The sequence below is a fragment of the Gopherus evgoodei genome, chromosome 9 (assembly GCF_007399415.2).
Source record: "Gopherus evgoodei ecotype Sinaloan lineage chromosome 9, rGopEvg1_v1.p, whole genome shotgun sequence".
Classification (NCBI taxonomy): Eukaryota; Metazoa; Chordata; order Testudines; family Testudinidae; genus Gopherus; species Gopherus evgoodei.
The window spans coordinates 93,999,251-94,015,859 of record NC_044330.1 but is presented as its reverse complement, the minus strand read 5'-3'; the positions used below and the strand labels follow the sequence as shown (position 1 = coordinate 94,015,859).

The following is a 16,609-nucleotide window of genomic DNA, read 5'->3' as shown; positions in this document are numbered from 1 at the left end:
AATAGTGGTTAAACTTCTGGATATTGAGTTGGGGATAATGTGAGTCCCCCTTCACTCCCCCCCACCTCCACAGTTCCCTCACTGTTTCAAGCACCTATTATGTCCCAAGTTCCAGGCTTGAAACCGTAAGTGGAATGTCCCCGGATTGTCCTGGTGAGTAACCTGCACAGGGCCATCAGTATTGTCTTGGAGAAGCAAACATTCCTTCAAAATGTGGCATCTTCTGTGCTTTCCTTCCATATACCAGACAGTCTCATGAGTTCAAGTTCTGGAGGTACCTTATAGAGATCTCCATGAGGCCGTGCCTGAGCCCTTCCTCCTCACATCAACCCATCTGGAGCCTCTGGGCAGCCCTCCACACCCGCTCTCAGTGGATTGGAGTCCTTCAGCAAGCATTGGGACTCCATGTAGTGGAAACATGAAGATAAGGGCAAAATCACTGCAAGAAGAAGTACATATTTCTTAAATCCTCTAAAAAGAGGTCTTCCATGACTTGTCCTCCTGCACCATCCACCTGAACCAGAGGCTCCAGTGGAACAATCGATGGAGGAGGAATAGCTACGAGCATCAGCTCCACCAGCAGTGCTTTCTTTGTCCTCTCCAGATGAGGCAGTATCGCTAGCATTTCCATCACCAGTGGACAACTTTAAGCGGTACCAGGACCATCTCAGGAGAATCAGACACTTGTCAGGTTCTGCTTGAGGAGGTCCAAGAGCTGACCCAGGAGTTCCTAGACATTCTCCAGGGTGTGACTCTCTCCAGAGTGGTTTGGCGCATACCTGCCACATGTGACCCAACCCCGAAAGGGGTTGAGAAACAGTTTGTTTTCCCTCAAGGCAGCAGAATATTTGTTTTCTCAGCTTAATCCAAACACCTTGGTGTTCAGGCTGTCACAGAAAAAAGTCAGCTACACCAGCCCAATCCACTCCCCTGGACAAAGACACAAAGCAGCTGGATCTCTTCAAAAGGAAGATTTTTCTCATTGGACAGTTTAGCATTCCAAATAGCAAATTACCAATTGTTCATGTGTAGATACGATTCCTTGAATTAAAACAAGCTATTTGACTTTGCAAACAAACTGCCTCCGGAATGCAGGCCTCACTTCCAGGCCATCCTGGATGATGGAGTCCCTTGATCACTGGACATAGCATCACATTCCTTTGCTATTTCAGTAGTCATGAGAAGGGATTCATGGCTTCAGGGTTCCCAGAGCAGACCAAATTACCACTGAGGACATTCCCTTTGACGATAGCACTCTCATTAGCCACATATAACAACATTTTCAGTACACAGTGCTCCCTGTTGGCCTCTCAGTAGCCCCAAGGGTCTTTACAAAATGCTTGCAGTGGTGGCCACTTACCTTCCTAAGCAAGGCAGACCGATGTTTTCCTATCTGAATGATTGGCTGTTCATAGTCAGCCATGCCAGGAAGTACTCAGCAACCACCGCTGCACTTCAAATTGTTCCTTAGGACTCCAAGTAAATTTAATATCCACACAAACCATACAATTCATCAGAGCGGAACTGAACTCAGTCATGGGGCGCACCTATTTACTTCAGAACTGATTCCTTGCTAGGAGGAATCTCATCGGCTGCCTCATCTCAGCCCTCAGATTGCAGTGTGATTTTGCTTAGTCCTGTTAGGGCCACAAGGCAGCGTGCGCCTGTGTCATCCCATGCAAACAGCTGCACTTATGACACCTTCAGATCTGGCTATAGAACGTCTATGCCCAGAACAGTGATCCTTTGGACAAGAAAGTTTCTTTTCCACAGGACATGTTGACATTGCTCACTTGGTGGGAAAACTGTGTGTGTGTCTCTTGTTCCCACATGATCTACAAAGACACTCATCGTGGATGCTTCCCTACTGGGATAAGGAGTTCATCTCAACAATCAAACTGCCCAAGTTTCCTGGTCCCCATACAAATCCAGGCTACGAATCAAGCTATTCGCACTATGGATGGTTCACAAAGTATGCAAGACACTTCTAGCCATTATTTGGATCTCATGCATGCAGGTCAAGAATAGACAATAGCATCACCATCTACTATATAAAGAAGCAGGAAGGAGTGAGACTTACCCTACTCAGCAGAGAAGCAGTCTAGCTCTGGAACTGATGCATTAGGCATCAGGTCACACTCCTGGTAGCACATGTTCAACAGTAATGAATTCCTTGTCAGACCGCCTCAGCAAGCATTTCCACGCAGATTCACGAATGGGAACTCTACCCATTTATAGTGCAGCACATCTTTCAGTAGTAGGACAGGAGGAGAAGGGTGTCTCATCTTAGGATCTTCTTTGCAACCTGACAGAACAAGGAGTGCCCAGCACACTGCTCCCAGACTGCCCAAGACCTCAACTCCAGATGGGCCACCACCTTGGTGCAGGGGTCAGATACACTGATGTTTGCGTTCACTCCCATTCCCCTATTGCCTCCCATACTCGGGAACATTGAGCTCAACTGGGCAACTGATCCTGATAACTTGCTGGTGGCCAAGGCATTGGTAGCCTTCTTACAGGGAATATCCCGATCAGAGATATATAGATCAGCTACTTGTGGCTTCATACACATCTTCACTAGGCATACTATGATTCAGTTTTCAGCTAGGGACACCTCCTTTACTACAGCATACTTCCTCTCACCTTCCTCCTCAATGAGCACTGTTTGGGAGTCACCTGTAGTGGATATCCATAGGGACCAGCATGTGAAGAAGAAAAAGTTACTTTATAGTAAGCAGAGTTATCCGAGATGTGTGGTCCCTGTGGTTAGTCCCAACCTACCCTGCTTTCCCCTCTGCTCGGATCATCTTGTGATTCATGATAGGTCAGAACTAGTGAAGTGGTTGGTCCATGCCGCCCATTACGCCTTCGGTTGGGAGCATGAGGAAATGCAGGCGTGAATCAACAGATGCTGCTGTTGCAGACTTCCCAGTCTTGGGCGTACAGAGTGCATGCACATCCAAGAGTGATGACCCATAGGGACCATGCATCTCAAAGAATTCCAGTTCAAGAAATAAAGGAAGGTTACTTTAAGTTTTTGTTGAGTTTGCATATGTGTTAAAATAGTTTTTGGCACTTAATATACAACTTGTTCAAACTGTCATACAAAAAGCAAAAAAGAAACAGTTATGCGGGAATAAAAATTAGTTTTTGTACATTTTTATGCTTTTAAAGTATGAATATCATCTGTGCTCCAAAAAAAGTGATTCCTTTTTCCTGTACCTTAAATGTAACTTACTATTAACATATTTGGTGACAGTTTGCTTGCCTTTTTTTAGCCACCATCAAAGAACAGGAGAGAGAGGACGGAGCTAAAACCAGATTTCTTTGACCCTGCTTCAATCATGGATGAATCAGTAGGTTTAGTGAAAAGAGGGGGGAACTAAAAAGAATGTTAATTGTAAGATTAAATATATAATAAAACTGGGTGTGTATCTGGAAAGGAATACCCAAGATTGTGGCAACTTAATCAAAGACTAAGGAGAACTTTGTGATTATTTTGACAACTGGTATGTAGCTGATGAAACTGTCTTCTGCTGTAATTCTGTTTTGTAAAATTTTCGGATTTTGACTATGTAACATAAGATACTTCATATGATATCACTAGTGGCTTTTTTCATGACAGGAAAAGTAATTAATGTAAACAATATTCATGAATTTCTAAGTAGGGATAACTGAAATACTACATGCTGTTGATACTAAGGTATTTCCAAGTTTCTGATTTTCCATGGTCTGAGTGTAATTCTTTGTGGTTAGGTCAAAAGCAAAATAAGAGGATAGTACTACTAATGTGGAAAGACATTTCTGTAGGAGCAATTAATAGTATATATTATATACTATGTGACTGGACTCTAAGGCAAAGATCCCTGTTCTGGCTGAATGAGCCATTCACATGATTTCTCAGCCAGTTGTCAGCAATGGATGGCTGGGATCTTCTCACCAATTGAAATATGTATCACTTACATCCTTTGTGCTACACAGGTTACAGAATTTAAATAGGGGAGAAATGTTTAAATGTGTTTCCCCTATTATCTGTAGTGGGGAGAGGCTTTTTTTTTTTTTTTAATTGAAAGCCTTAGCTGCATAGGCCACTAAAGCTTGTGATTCCCACTTGAACAGCTATTTTTCCCTCACCCACTTTCTCTACTGTCTCTAGCCTCCATATAAACGTGTCGTCACAGCTGAATCAGGAACCTTTAATCAGCTCCTTTCATCAGTCACGTCCAGTTAAAAGTAGCCTGGTTATTAGTTCTGAAAGCAAATAGCTGTAAACATCCTTTTCCCTTCCTTCTCAGAACCAACTGTCATTTTTAGCCATTTTCAGCTTTCTTTTAGTATTACAAAATTACATTGAGAATAACAAGCTGCAGCACCCAAACAGCCAGGCTCTAGTAGGAAAGGGAAACAGGAGATGTTCTGTGGGAAACCTTCATGGGGGCATGAGGAAGAAAAATGAAATTAGGAAAAAATCATTTCACATACATATAGTCAAAATTATAATGGGGTGGGGTTTATTTAGTGGAAGGATATATAATATAAATTCCATTAAAGTTTTAAACCCTATCCCCTGCCCAATATCCATTTATCTGGCTCACATACATACTTCATATTAGCAAGCATCTTCTGGTAGCAGGAAGTCATTCCAGGATTTGCACTAGTATGGCTTTTTCAGTAGGATATTGGTGCTCTCCTCAGATAGCACCTGTTGGGAACACCAACCAGACACCAAGCTTTATTTCATATGTAAAATATAATGCCTTTCCATTAATTGTAGATAGTGGAACTGTTGTAAACATCTTTTTCATCTTACTAAAATGTTAATGTTGTTCATCCTGGTCGCCAATTTCATCTTACACAGAGTTCATTCCTCTGAATCCAGGGCCATTATACCTTTCCAGTCCAATGGTTCTGACCTCAAAACTTACATCATAGCTTACACCTTTACCACAGGCTCACTTCTGTTGCCACGTGCCCCATTCTTTTACCCCATTCCTACTAAAACACTCTCACAGAGCATATACTTTTGCTGGAATTTTCAGCTTCAATAAAGCTTAAATTTTAACATGCATCTGTACTTGCAGTTTATCAGCATTACCACATGATGGCAGCAGATGATAAGTTACAGTACTGCAAGTGCATGCATCCAGAGCATATTCTGAGTCAAGTGAATGTGCAAGACAAAATGAATTAGTCTGCTTAAATTTCAAGAAGAAAAATCTGTCTTGAACTGCTTATTTCAAAGATTTCAATAATTAATCCATATATAAACATCATTCAGGAATTGTATCACTCAATATTTAAAAAAAACCGAAGCTAATTATTCTGTCTAATTTTATAAACATACATTCCTCCTGGGTAGTGTTAGTGTAGGTTTCTTCATGGAATTGCTTGTACAGATCTCTCACTCTTGGAGTTTGTGCCCTTTGGTATAGACGCTGGACACATTAAAAAGCAATTAAGTTATGATGGGTCTGTGACTATGTGGATCCAAAATTTAGTTTATAAACAAGTCATGATAGTTCCCTGTGATCTCACTTGTTTTGTGGCGCACACAGTGTCATTGGCACTTTGGATTACTGGTTTCTCATCACAATGTATTTTTGTATGCCTTTTTATAGATTACTTCAGTTGCATGTTAGTAGTTAGTGCCAAGGTCAACATTAAGAGTTGGTTTGATACCAGAGAGAGGAGCAAGTGCACAGCAGTATTGTGTAAATTCTTGCTACAACAGGGAATGAAATTTCTTTTACATAGTTGCACTGCACTATATTTTGATCCTCAAAGTCCTATACAAAGCAAAGGAGGAAAATGAATGCATCTGGATATTTTTGGTTTGGGGTCATCAGTCCTGGAACCTGCTTTTGATAGTTCAGGAAGCAGCTTGCCCTCCTTGATGTCAGATAAGTCTGAGCAGATTCTTCACCCAGATCCAGCTTTCTTTCACTTAATCATGTGGTCTCTCAAGTGAGGTTTTGTCTTTATTAGATTACTTACTAGTTGTATTTTTCTGAATATGTTGCCTTCATCATCAGTACCCACTGTTTAGTCTCTGTATCCTGGACAGCAACTGAGAGGCAAGATGTCTTCTTTTATAATAAATGGAGATATACCTATCTCAGAGCTGGAAGGGACCTTGAAAGGTCATCAAGTCCAGCTCCCTGCCTTCACTAGCAGGACCAGGTACTGATTTTATCCCAGATCCATAAGTTTCCCTCCCCCCGAATTGAACTCTCAGCCTTGGGTTTAGTAGGCCAGTGTTCAAACCACTGAGCTATCCCTCCCCCCAATAGAGACAGTTTATGCGCCAGACCATACATTCATATAGACCACTTCATCCAAGACTAACTGCTTTTTAACAGTTCTGAAGAACAAGATACTCGACTTCTGTTTTGGGCCTGAGAAATTGTCATCTTCAAAGAATTTCGGATAGTTAACTCATGGAAAAACTAGCTAATTTTTACTTATCTAAATTCATAGAAATATGATGAAAGACACATTTCAATTTTTTTGAGGATCCACTAATAAATAGATATGAGATGTATTGTTTCCATACTAAAGACTTGGTAATATCCTCTTCATTTTGGCTAATTTTGGTTCGAGGAGAGGATAGAAAATTTAAAATATATTGGAACATTTGTATGTGTCTTGGTGTGATATAATCTTAGTATACATTCTGTGTCTTGTTCTTTACATTTAAGTTAGAATTTGTGGAAAAATAGAAATTGACTAGCAGGCAACTTTTAATATGTAAATTTTTTTCTCTTTGTTTTAGGTTCTTGGAGTGTCAATGTTTTAATACAAGATCAGCAAATAAATCCATGATGAAGTCATTTTCTAAGTGGAAGAGGAAGTTTTTAAATACAAAATTGTGGTAGATACAGTGAAATTCTGAACAGATTTTTCTCTAAGGAGAATGACATGCTTTCAAGATCAAGTGCATTGAAGGGGCAGTTTTGTTTGCCTGAAAAATGAAATGTAAAGGACAAGTAAACAGTTTGAGGATAAGCTACAGTTTTTGTTGAAAAACCAATATTTTATGTGTTAGTTTATTTCCGAATCATAAGAAGTGTTCCACATTTGTTTTAATCTAACATTCTGAGAGGTGCTTGGTACAGATTTGAGCTCCTCTTTTTTTACATTTATTGGATGTACTAAATAATCATGAACTCTGCTCGGTTTGTTTACATACATGAACTGAAATGGCAGATGGATTGATTTTCTAGAATTGTAAAACCAGCAGAGTTTTGGCATTTTAAATTAAATGCTTAATCTGCATCAAGAGAAGCTTTGTTTTAGTTAAGATAATCATGGAGAAGAGTAAGCTTAAATGCAGAATGTTATCAATTTTTTCATCTAAAATATTTTTCAAATCCAAAAGCTTCATTCTAGCCTTCTCAGAACTGCCAGAAAGTAACACAATTCCGTCATGCTCGCCCCATTATCAACCCTGAAAGTTTGCTTGTCCTTTAAGAAAAATGTAATGTTGTGAAATTCCTTCCAGTAGTGCCACTGTATTTTGTCTCCAAATAAAAGAAGCTTATTGTAGTATGTTTGCAGAAAAATTCTAAACAAAAATTATACAGCTTATTAGAGTGTGGGAATAGGGATCTAAATTTTAAATAAAATTATATATATATATAAATTGGTGCTGATTTTATAATTGCGCAGTTTGTTTAGTTTTTTCTTACTTTTAAATTCCAACTTAAAATTATGAGGTTTCAGAAATATATTGAAAGTTTAACAATGTTTAAAAATAGAAAAGCATGAGAATACATGCTTTAAAAATGATTTTTAAATTTGTATTTTATATTGTTTTATCTATCTGTCTTTGCAAGCAGTCTTCAGGTTAAAGATACTTCTAACAGGTTACAGTACATTTCCTCTGTATGTAAATTAGATTGGATAATAGAAATTCATAAACCACCCCATAATATTCTTTGAAAGCTAAGCTTTAAACTTCATTTTTTGTCCTTTCACAAATAAATTAAATCAGTTTAAAACAAAGTGGATTTATGCCATTTTGACATCAACTTATTTTGCAAGGCTTAGGCAGCTAGACATCATTTTAAAGGAAATATTAACTTATATTACATATGTATATTTTTTGTCAGTTGTCTCTCAGTTCTTGAGGTATATTATTTTAATCATTCCATGCCTTAATACGCTTGCAATACAAGAATTTCCCCAAATGGGTGAACACAAAAAGGCTTCCTGTTTTTTAGATTCAGAAATTAAACATTGGGCTGTGGTAGCCAAAAACCATAGATTATCTAAAGGATCATGATAAAATGTAATTATTTTACTAAGTCATGGGATAACCATATACTCAAAACCAGATCTGCCTAACTCATTTTACATAAATATTCTCATTTCTAAAAGTACTGCCTATATTGTTTTTCACACCACTGCATTTAATAGAACTGCTGAGAGGACTGTATATATGATTTTAAACTTAAATTGATTTTTTCTTACTCTTGAACGAGTGTTTCTTTGTGAAAGCAGTTCTTACAGCTTTGTTTTCAACCAGCTAAAATGTTTTATATATTTACCTTAACCTGTTGTCCTCCACATTCTATTGTCCTAATTGTACTGTTTTCTGATTTGTATTTATGTCTTGAGACAGTAACTTTTTGAATAAAAATAAACCTACAGTATGTTGTATGTTTGATCTTTTTAAATCGGGGTAGGGAAGGACGTTGAAAATAAGGATGTGAGTGATGCAAATGTTATGTTTATAGAAATTAAATCTTTTTCCATGTCTTTTAAGTGTTTGTCTCAGAGTTGAGATAATGTATGGAAAACTGCACTGTTTTATATTTGTAATAAATTGTACAAGTTTTTAAAATGTGAATAAAGCACTAATTGGGTTAATAATTTAAAGTAGAAAAGTTATGCAATCATGATTGTTTTAAATATTATTTAATTTGGGATAAACTTGTTATACAAATCTTTAGCAGTGTAAATACAAAGAAATCTTTTAAAGAGGGTAGTACCTGAAAATAAAATTTAAGATTTGTACAATACTCTTGTATGCCAGGAAATCAATGGCTAATTGGTTTTAAAAAAAAAATCAAGTGTGACAGTAACTGATCTGTAGCATTTCTCTTCTTAAGGATATGTCAGTCTTTTCTTCTACTAACTGACCTCTAACATAACTGCTGTTTTAATTCAGATACTGGAAGTGGGTGAAAATGGATCAAATTGAGCAGTAATTTACACAAGTTGGCATGTCATTAAAGGTGATGATTCTTTTTATTGTGAGCAATAGCTCAGTGCTCAGCACTCTCCATTTGTTGCACACGAACATCCTGACTCCTGGTATAATAAGTTAAACAATTCAAGTTTAATTGTTAAGAGAAAGAAACAGCAAGGAAAGTTAAAATGTACTAAAAATGAACGTCAGAAAACAAACATTCACAAAGTTTTTGCTATCTTTTTTTAAAAGATCTGGTTTGGCAAGGCCTCCCTATCTCCTTCTCTACTTGTCCTGTCATTGCAAATAAATGATTGTTTAAAATGTTTTTGATACATTACTAAGAATTAGAAGTATATGACTCTAAATGTTCCCATTATCCTTATAAATGTTCTGACCTTTTCTAAATCCTGTTAAACAATTGGCCTATATGATACCTTGTGACATTTGTGCATCTTGTAGAAGGTATTTTCATTCACTGCCAACTTCTTGTACTATGGAAGGGTTAAATAACGTACTCTTTACCGTCTTAGTACCATTCATTATTTTGTATACCTTTATCATGTCTCTCCAAAACTGAACAGTCCAAATCTTTTCAGTCCCCTTTACTTATGGAAGTCCTTTTCAGTTCTCTAATAGTGGAGCACAAGATTTCATAGAGCTGCCAACAGTTGCCAATGTCTTTTTGCCCCCCTTGAGTTTTGAGTTAAACTAGAGTCTGGTAAAGTGTGTAAATTCAAATTACTCCTATCAATATGCATTACCCTATTAACGTAGCTTGCTAGGGCCCTCTGAAGTTTCTCATAGTAGTCTTTGGTCATGATTTATCTAACTTTATGTCCTTTGCAGGTTTTGCCACTTCACTGCTCTTCTCCCTTTTCCAGATCAGTAACAAAATTCATCAGTTCTAACACACCACCTCAGGACAACCCATTGTTAACTTTTACCCATGATGGAAATATAAACCTACTGTTCTTTTTTTGAGTGCTTGCTCATATCTATTCCAATTAGGTGTGCGCGCACCACGTGCAAGTTGATTGGAAGATTTTTACCCTAGCAACACTCGGTGGGCTGGCTGGGTCGCCCCCTGGAGTGGTGCGATTATGGTGCCGGATATATACCCCTGCCGACCCAACAGCCCTTCAGTTCCTTCTTAGCGCCTGTGACGGTCGTTGGAACTGTGGAGTGCGGCTTTGCTGATCTCCACTTCCCCGAGCTTACTTATCGTTCTTTACTGTTAGTTGTGTTTATAGTTCGAGTTTTTACAATTATAGTTAGTGTTAGTTGTGGTGTGTGTGTGTGTGTGTATATGTGTATAGATATAGTTAGTGTATATAGCTGAGGGGGGATCGAGGATTAGCCCCTTCCCTTCACCCCGGTGCCGGGGCTCATGCCCAGGTCAACGGGATTCAAACCGTGCTCAGCGTGCCAAAAGCCAATGCCAATAGGTGATCCCCACAACGCCTGCCTCAAGTGCCTTGGGGAATCCCATCTTGCTGACAAGTGCCGCATCTGTAAGGCATTTAAGCCGAGGACGAAGAAGGAGCAGGACTTTAACCTGAAACAGCTCCTCATGGAGGCGGCACTTAGCCCTGCAACGTCGGTACCGAGTGCTCAACAGCCTGCATCTGTGAGGAGCGCTCCTTTGGCTCGGGTACTGCGAAGGAGCCACGGCGTCGGCTCGGCCCCGCTCCCTCTCCCCGCGGCCTAGGAAGCAACACAGCACTCCAGCTGCCTCGGCACCGTCTGTACCGCAGAAGGAATGCCCATCGAAGATGGATCGCCCGGCACCGTCATCTGCCGCTGCACCGTCGATTCCAGTCCTACAAGGGCCGTTGAGTCCGGTGCCTAAAAGCTCCCTGGCTCACCCTGTGATTGAGCTTGCTCTCCCATCTACGCCAGAGACCTCCGCGGCAAGGGAGCTGATAGCCATGACGGCGGCCGCCCTCTGTCAGACCACAGAGAGATGTTGTTCTGGATCTCGGTCTCACCGATGCTCTCGATTATGCCGATCCCGCTTCTGACACTGCTCACAGTCCCAGCACTGCTCTCTGTCGCGGTACCAGTCGCACTCACAGCACCACCCGGCCTCCCGTTCGCCTGCCAGATACTCCTGGTACCGATCCGGCTCCCGGCACCGTTCATGGCACCGCACATCTCGCAGCCACTCCAGGCGAAGGGACTCGAGATCCCGGTCGACCTCTCGGCACCGTTACAGTTCCCAGTACCACTCCCCGGTGCCGTCCCCGGAAAGACCGACCCAAGACATGGCTTCCTCTCAGGGTCTATCAGCACTGTTTTGGCCGTCGAGACACCTCTGTGTTGTCACAGGCTGGTAGCATTTCCTATCCACAGGATCGTGACTCGGATGTCCCCAGCCATATATTTCCTGAGAGCCAAGGCCACGAGCAAGGACCCCATCAGTGGTCTTTGGACACCGTGGGCGTACCACCAAGCCCAGGGTGCTCCCTCAGCTGCACCACAGTGTGCCCCGTCAGAACACCGGGCACCAGAGGCAACCGTAAGTTCCCGTTCCCCCCATGGGTACAGATGAGGCTTTGGTACCACCTGCAGACACCCAGGTCCCACCTGAGTCTGATGCCGCACCTCAGGAACAGGAGCCCCCACAGGACCCTCTTGTCCTTGGCCTCTCCTCTTCCTCCTCGCCAGACGAGGCTGTGGCAGGGACATCCTCTTCCGGCCCTCCCCCAGTTGACCTAAGGGCCCATCAAGACCTCTTGAGACAAGTGGTGCAGAATATGAATCTGCAGGTGGAGGAAGTTCCTGAAATAGAGGACCCTGTGGTGGACATCTTATCTGCAGACGCCTCTACTAGAGTGGCCCTACCATTTATCCGCACTATACAAGCAAACGTGGACACCATTTGGCAATCACCAGCCTCGATCCCTCCCACAGCCAGGGAAGTAAAGCGAAAGTACATGGGACCCTCCAAGGGGTACGAGTATCTCTACATGCACCCTTCTCCTTATTCCCTAGTAGTTCAATCGGTAAACAAGAGGGAGCGTCATGGCCAGCAAGCTCCTGCTCCCAAGTCTAAGGAGGCTAGGCGCATAGACCTCCTAGGCCACAAAATATATTCAGCTGAGGGCCTTCAACTTAGAGTGGCAAACCAGCAAGCCCTCCTACATAGGTACAACGATAACACGTGGATGTCCTTGAGGAAGTTCATGGAGCTTCTTCCCCAGGAGTCCCGCCAAGAATTTGCGGCCCTGCTTGAGGAGGATAAGAAGGTGGTGAGAACCTCCCTCCAAGCTTCTCTGGACGCAGCGGACTTTGCAGCCAGGATTCTGGCTTCAGGAGTGACAATGAGGTGTATCTCCTGGCTTCAGGTGTCAGGCCTTCCTCCTGAATGACAACAAACTATTCAGGACTTGCCCTTTGAAGGCCGGTGCTCTTCTCTGACAAGACTGATCCCAGATTACAAAGTCTGAAGGACAATCATGTAATCATGCACTCACTGGGAATGCACACACCAGTGACCAACACAGGTCCTTCCGGCCCCAGCCTCATCGCGCTTACCCCCTGCCTAGGCCACGACGTGATTTCAGCAGAAAGTGTTCCTGGGGGAATCGACAGAGGCAGTCTGGCCCCCAAGGGGGTAAAAATCAGGGCCCCCCTAAACCACCGACGGGGCCCAAACAGAACTTTTGAAGGGACGCCCGAGGATGGCCCACCAGTTGTTCTCCCGGATCCTTCTCCTCCCTTTTACAACCGCCTCTCCCATTTCCTCCCTGCGTGGTCCCAGCTACCTTCGGATCATTGGGTCCTGCACACGGTGGAGTTGGGATACCACCTTCGGTTTGTTTCAACCCCACCTTCCCACCCTCCCTCTTGGTCCCTCTTCAGGACCCTTCTCACCAGCAATTTCTCTTACAAGAGGTCCAGTCTCTCCTAACCATTGGAGCCATAGAGGAGATACTGAAAGACCTGAGGGGCAAGGGTTTTATTCCTGCTATTTCCTAATCACAAAGGCAAAGGGAGGTCTAAGACTGATCCTAGACCTGCGAGGACTCAACAAATTCATGATAAAGTTGAAGTTCCGCATGGTATCCCTGGGGACCATTATCCTGTCGTTGGATCCCGGAGACTGGTATGCCGCCCTCGATATGAAGGACGCGTATTTCCACATCGCAGTTTACCCACCACACAGACGGTATCTCCGTTTTGTGGTCAACCATCAACATTTTCAGTTCATGGTCTTTCCATTTGGCCTTCCTACAGCTCCGCAAGTATTCACAAAATGCATGGCCGTAGTTGCTGCCTCCCTCCGGCATCGTCGGGTGCATGTTTACTCGTATCTCAACGATTGGCTCATTCAAGGGACCTCTGAGTCACAAGTGAGACATCACCTGTGCGTCGTCAAAGATCTCTTCAGGAGCCTAGGCCTGATGATCGACATAGAGAAGTCTACTCTGATACTCATACAGAGAATAGACTTCATCAGGGCAATTCTGGACTCCAATCTGACCAGAGCCTGCCTGCCGCAGCTTAGTTTTCAGGCAATGGCTACAATTATTCAAGGCCTCCAAACCTTCCCGACAACGTCGACTCGCACCTGTCTCAGCCTACTAGGTCACATGGCCGCCTGCACCTTTGTGACCAAACACGCCAGGCTACACCTCTGTCCACTTCAAACCTGGCTTGCCTCAGTATACCGGCCGGGCCAGGACAGCCTGGACTCAATACTCAACTGTTCCCACGAATGTTTCAGGCTCCCTAACCTGGTGGCTGACCCCCCATTGCTCTGTGCAGGAGTGCCATTCCACCCACCACAACCTTCAATGGCCCTAACTACAGACACGTCATTTCTCGGTTGGGGTGCCCACCTAGGGGGTCTCCGTACTCAAGGTCTTTTGTCGGCCCAAGAACTAACCCTACACATTCATGTTCGGGAACTGAGGGCGGTTCATCTTGCGTGCCAGGTGTTTCATCAGCATCTCCAAGGCTGTTGCACCTCAGTGTTTATGGACAACACAACAACCATGTTTATATAAACAGGCTCTGGGAGTTTTGCATAGCCCACTCAATCGATCTGGTAGCATCTTTTTCTCCCAGGAGTTCATAACATCCTGGCAGATCGCCTCAGCACATCCTTTCTAGCTCACGAGTGGTCTATTCGTCCGGACGTCATCCATTCTGTTTTCCAGAAGTGGGGTTTTCCCCACATAGACCTCTTCGCCTCTCACGAGAACAGGAAGTGCCACATCTTCTGCTCCTTCCAGAGTCGCTCCCCAGGCTCCCTCTCAGACGCATTCCTGATACTGTGGACAAACCATCTACTCTACGCTTTTCCACCATTCCCGCTGGTCCACAGGGTCCTCCTGAAGCTCTGCAGGGGCAGGGCCCACCTGATCATAATCGCTCCAGCGTGACTGAGGCAGCACTGGTACACTATGTTGTTCGACCTCTCAGTGGCAGCCCCAATTCTCCTACCACTCTGGCCGGATCTCATAACTCAGGACTTCAGCAGACTTCACCATCCAGACGTACAGTCTCTTCACCTCACAGCATGGTTGTTGCATAGTTAAGCCAGTCCGAGTTACGTTGCTCTGCCTCGGTCCAACAGGTACTCTTGGGCAGTAGGAAGCCTTAGGTTGACATATCTGGCCAAGTGGAAGTGTTTCTCCTGCTGGTGCGCTCAGTGTAACGCTGTCCCCACGCAGGTACCAGTTCCTACTGTCCTGGACTACCTCTGGTCCCTGAAACAACACAGTCTAGTGGTCTCTTCCATAAAAGTACATCTGGCAGCCATCTCTGCCTTCCACCCAGGGGAGAACGGGTGATCAGTCTTCTCTCACCCCATGGTTTCAAGGTTTCTCAACAGCTTGGAATGTTTGTACCCGCAGGTTAGATGCCCTTCCCCTACCTGGGACCTCAGTCTGGTTCTAGCCAAGTTTATGGGTGCTCCTTTTGAACTGCTAGCCACCTGCTCGCTGCTGTACTTCTCCTGGAAGACAGCCTTCCTCGTCGCTATTACTTCGGCAAGGCGAGTGTCCGAGCTTCGGGCCCTGACAGCGGACACCCCTCCCCCCCGGGCCAAGGACAAGGTACAGCTGCGACCACACCCCGCCTTCCTCCTTAAAGTGATGTCTGCCTTTCATGTCAATCAAGACATCTTCCTTCCGGTCTTCTTCCTGAAGCCGCACTCATCGCATTGGGAACAACAGCTGCACTCCCTAGACATCCACAGGGCTCTCGCCTTTTATAACGAAAGAACAAAGCCTTTTCGAAAGTCGTCTCAGCTCTTTGTAGCAGTGGCGGATCGAATGAAGGGCCTCTCAGTCTACTCCCAGCGAATTTCATCTTGGATGACGTCTTGCATCTGTGCCTGCTATGATTTGGCTCACGGTCCGACTAGCCACCTCAACACCCATTCTACTTGGGCTCAAGCTTCATCTGCCGCCTTCTTGGCTCATGTTCTCATCCAGGAGATATACGGGCAGCTACCTGGTCATCGATTCACACCTTTGCATCACATTACGCATTGGTACAACAGTCCAGAGATGATGCAGCAGTTTTACATTCCTGCGATATCTCACTCCGACCCCACTGCCTAATTGGAATCGATATGAACAAGCACTCAAAGAAGAAAAGATGGTTACTCACCTTTGTAACTGTTGTTCTTCGAGATGTGTTGCTCATATCCATTCCAAACCCGCCCTCCTTCCCCTTTGTCGGAGTAACCGGCAAGAAGGAACTGAAGGGCCGTTGGGTTGGCTGGGGTATATAACGGCGCCACTCCAGGGGGCGACCCAGCCGACCCACCGAATGTTGCTAGGGTAAAAATCTTCTGATGAACTTGCACGCGGTGCACGCACACCTAATTGGAATGGATATGAGCAACACATCTCGAAGAACAACAGTTACAAAGGTGAGTTACCATCTTTTTTTATGTCTTTTGAAACAGTTTCTGGCTCATGACAGTAGTTTGTCTCTCACTACTACTAAGTTTCCTTAATAGCCTATTGTGAGGGACCTTGTCAAATGCTTTTTGAAAGTCCAAATAATTGGCCATTTGTTCTCCTTTTATCTTTTATTTTGTTGATGTGTCCAGTGAATTCTGATCACGAAACTCAATTTTCTTTTGCAGAAGCTATGCTGTCCAGTCCCTACTATATTGTGTAGGTCTTAAAATTGTAAGTAATATTTAGTTTAAACAAATTTATGTGGTACTGAAGTAAAAGCTTCCTGATGTAATTCCCCAGATCACTCCTATCCCCATTTTTGGTACTGTAAACATGGCCCGGGATTATATATTTCTGGTTCTGCTATGATATCAGCTACATATACTTATGTGTATATGTTCAAAAACCATATATGTACAAGAAGACAAGATAACATAAGAAAATATCTACCATATAATAGTGATTTATATAAAAAGGACAAAGGCACAAC

The 16,609-nt window shown here is 43.4% G+C and overlaps 1 protein-coding gene across 3 annotated transcripts in view; it reads left to right on the top strand.

Annotated features, from left to right (window-relative positions):
* Window positions 1-8,654, top strand: part of STAG2 (stromal antigen 2) — a 187,818-nt gene extending 179,164 nt beyond the window's left edge. For all 3 annotated transcript variants that reach the window (XM_030576074.1, XM_030576076.1, XM_030576075.1), the window contains exons 33-34: window positions 3,279-3,356; window positions 6,773-8,654. In XM_030576074.1, the coding sequence (XP_030431934.1) occupies window positions 3,279-3,356; window positions 6,773-6,796 (102 nt within the window). In that variant the 3' untranslated portion in view covers window positions 6,797-8,654. The remainder of the gene's footprint in view (window positions 1-3,278; window positions 3,357-6,772) is intronic.
* Window positions 8,655-16,609: the final 7,955 nt, after the last annotated feature.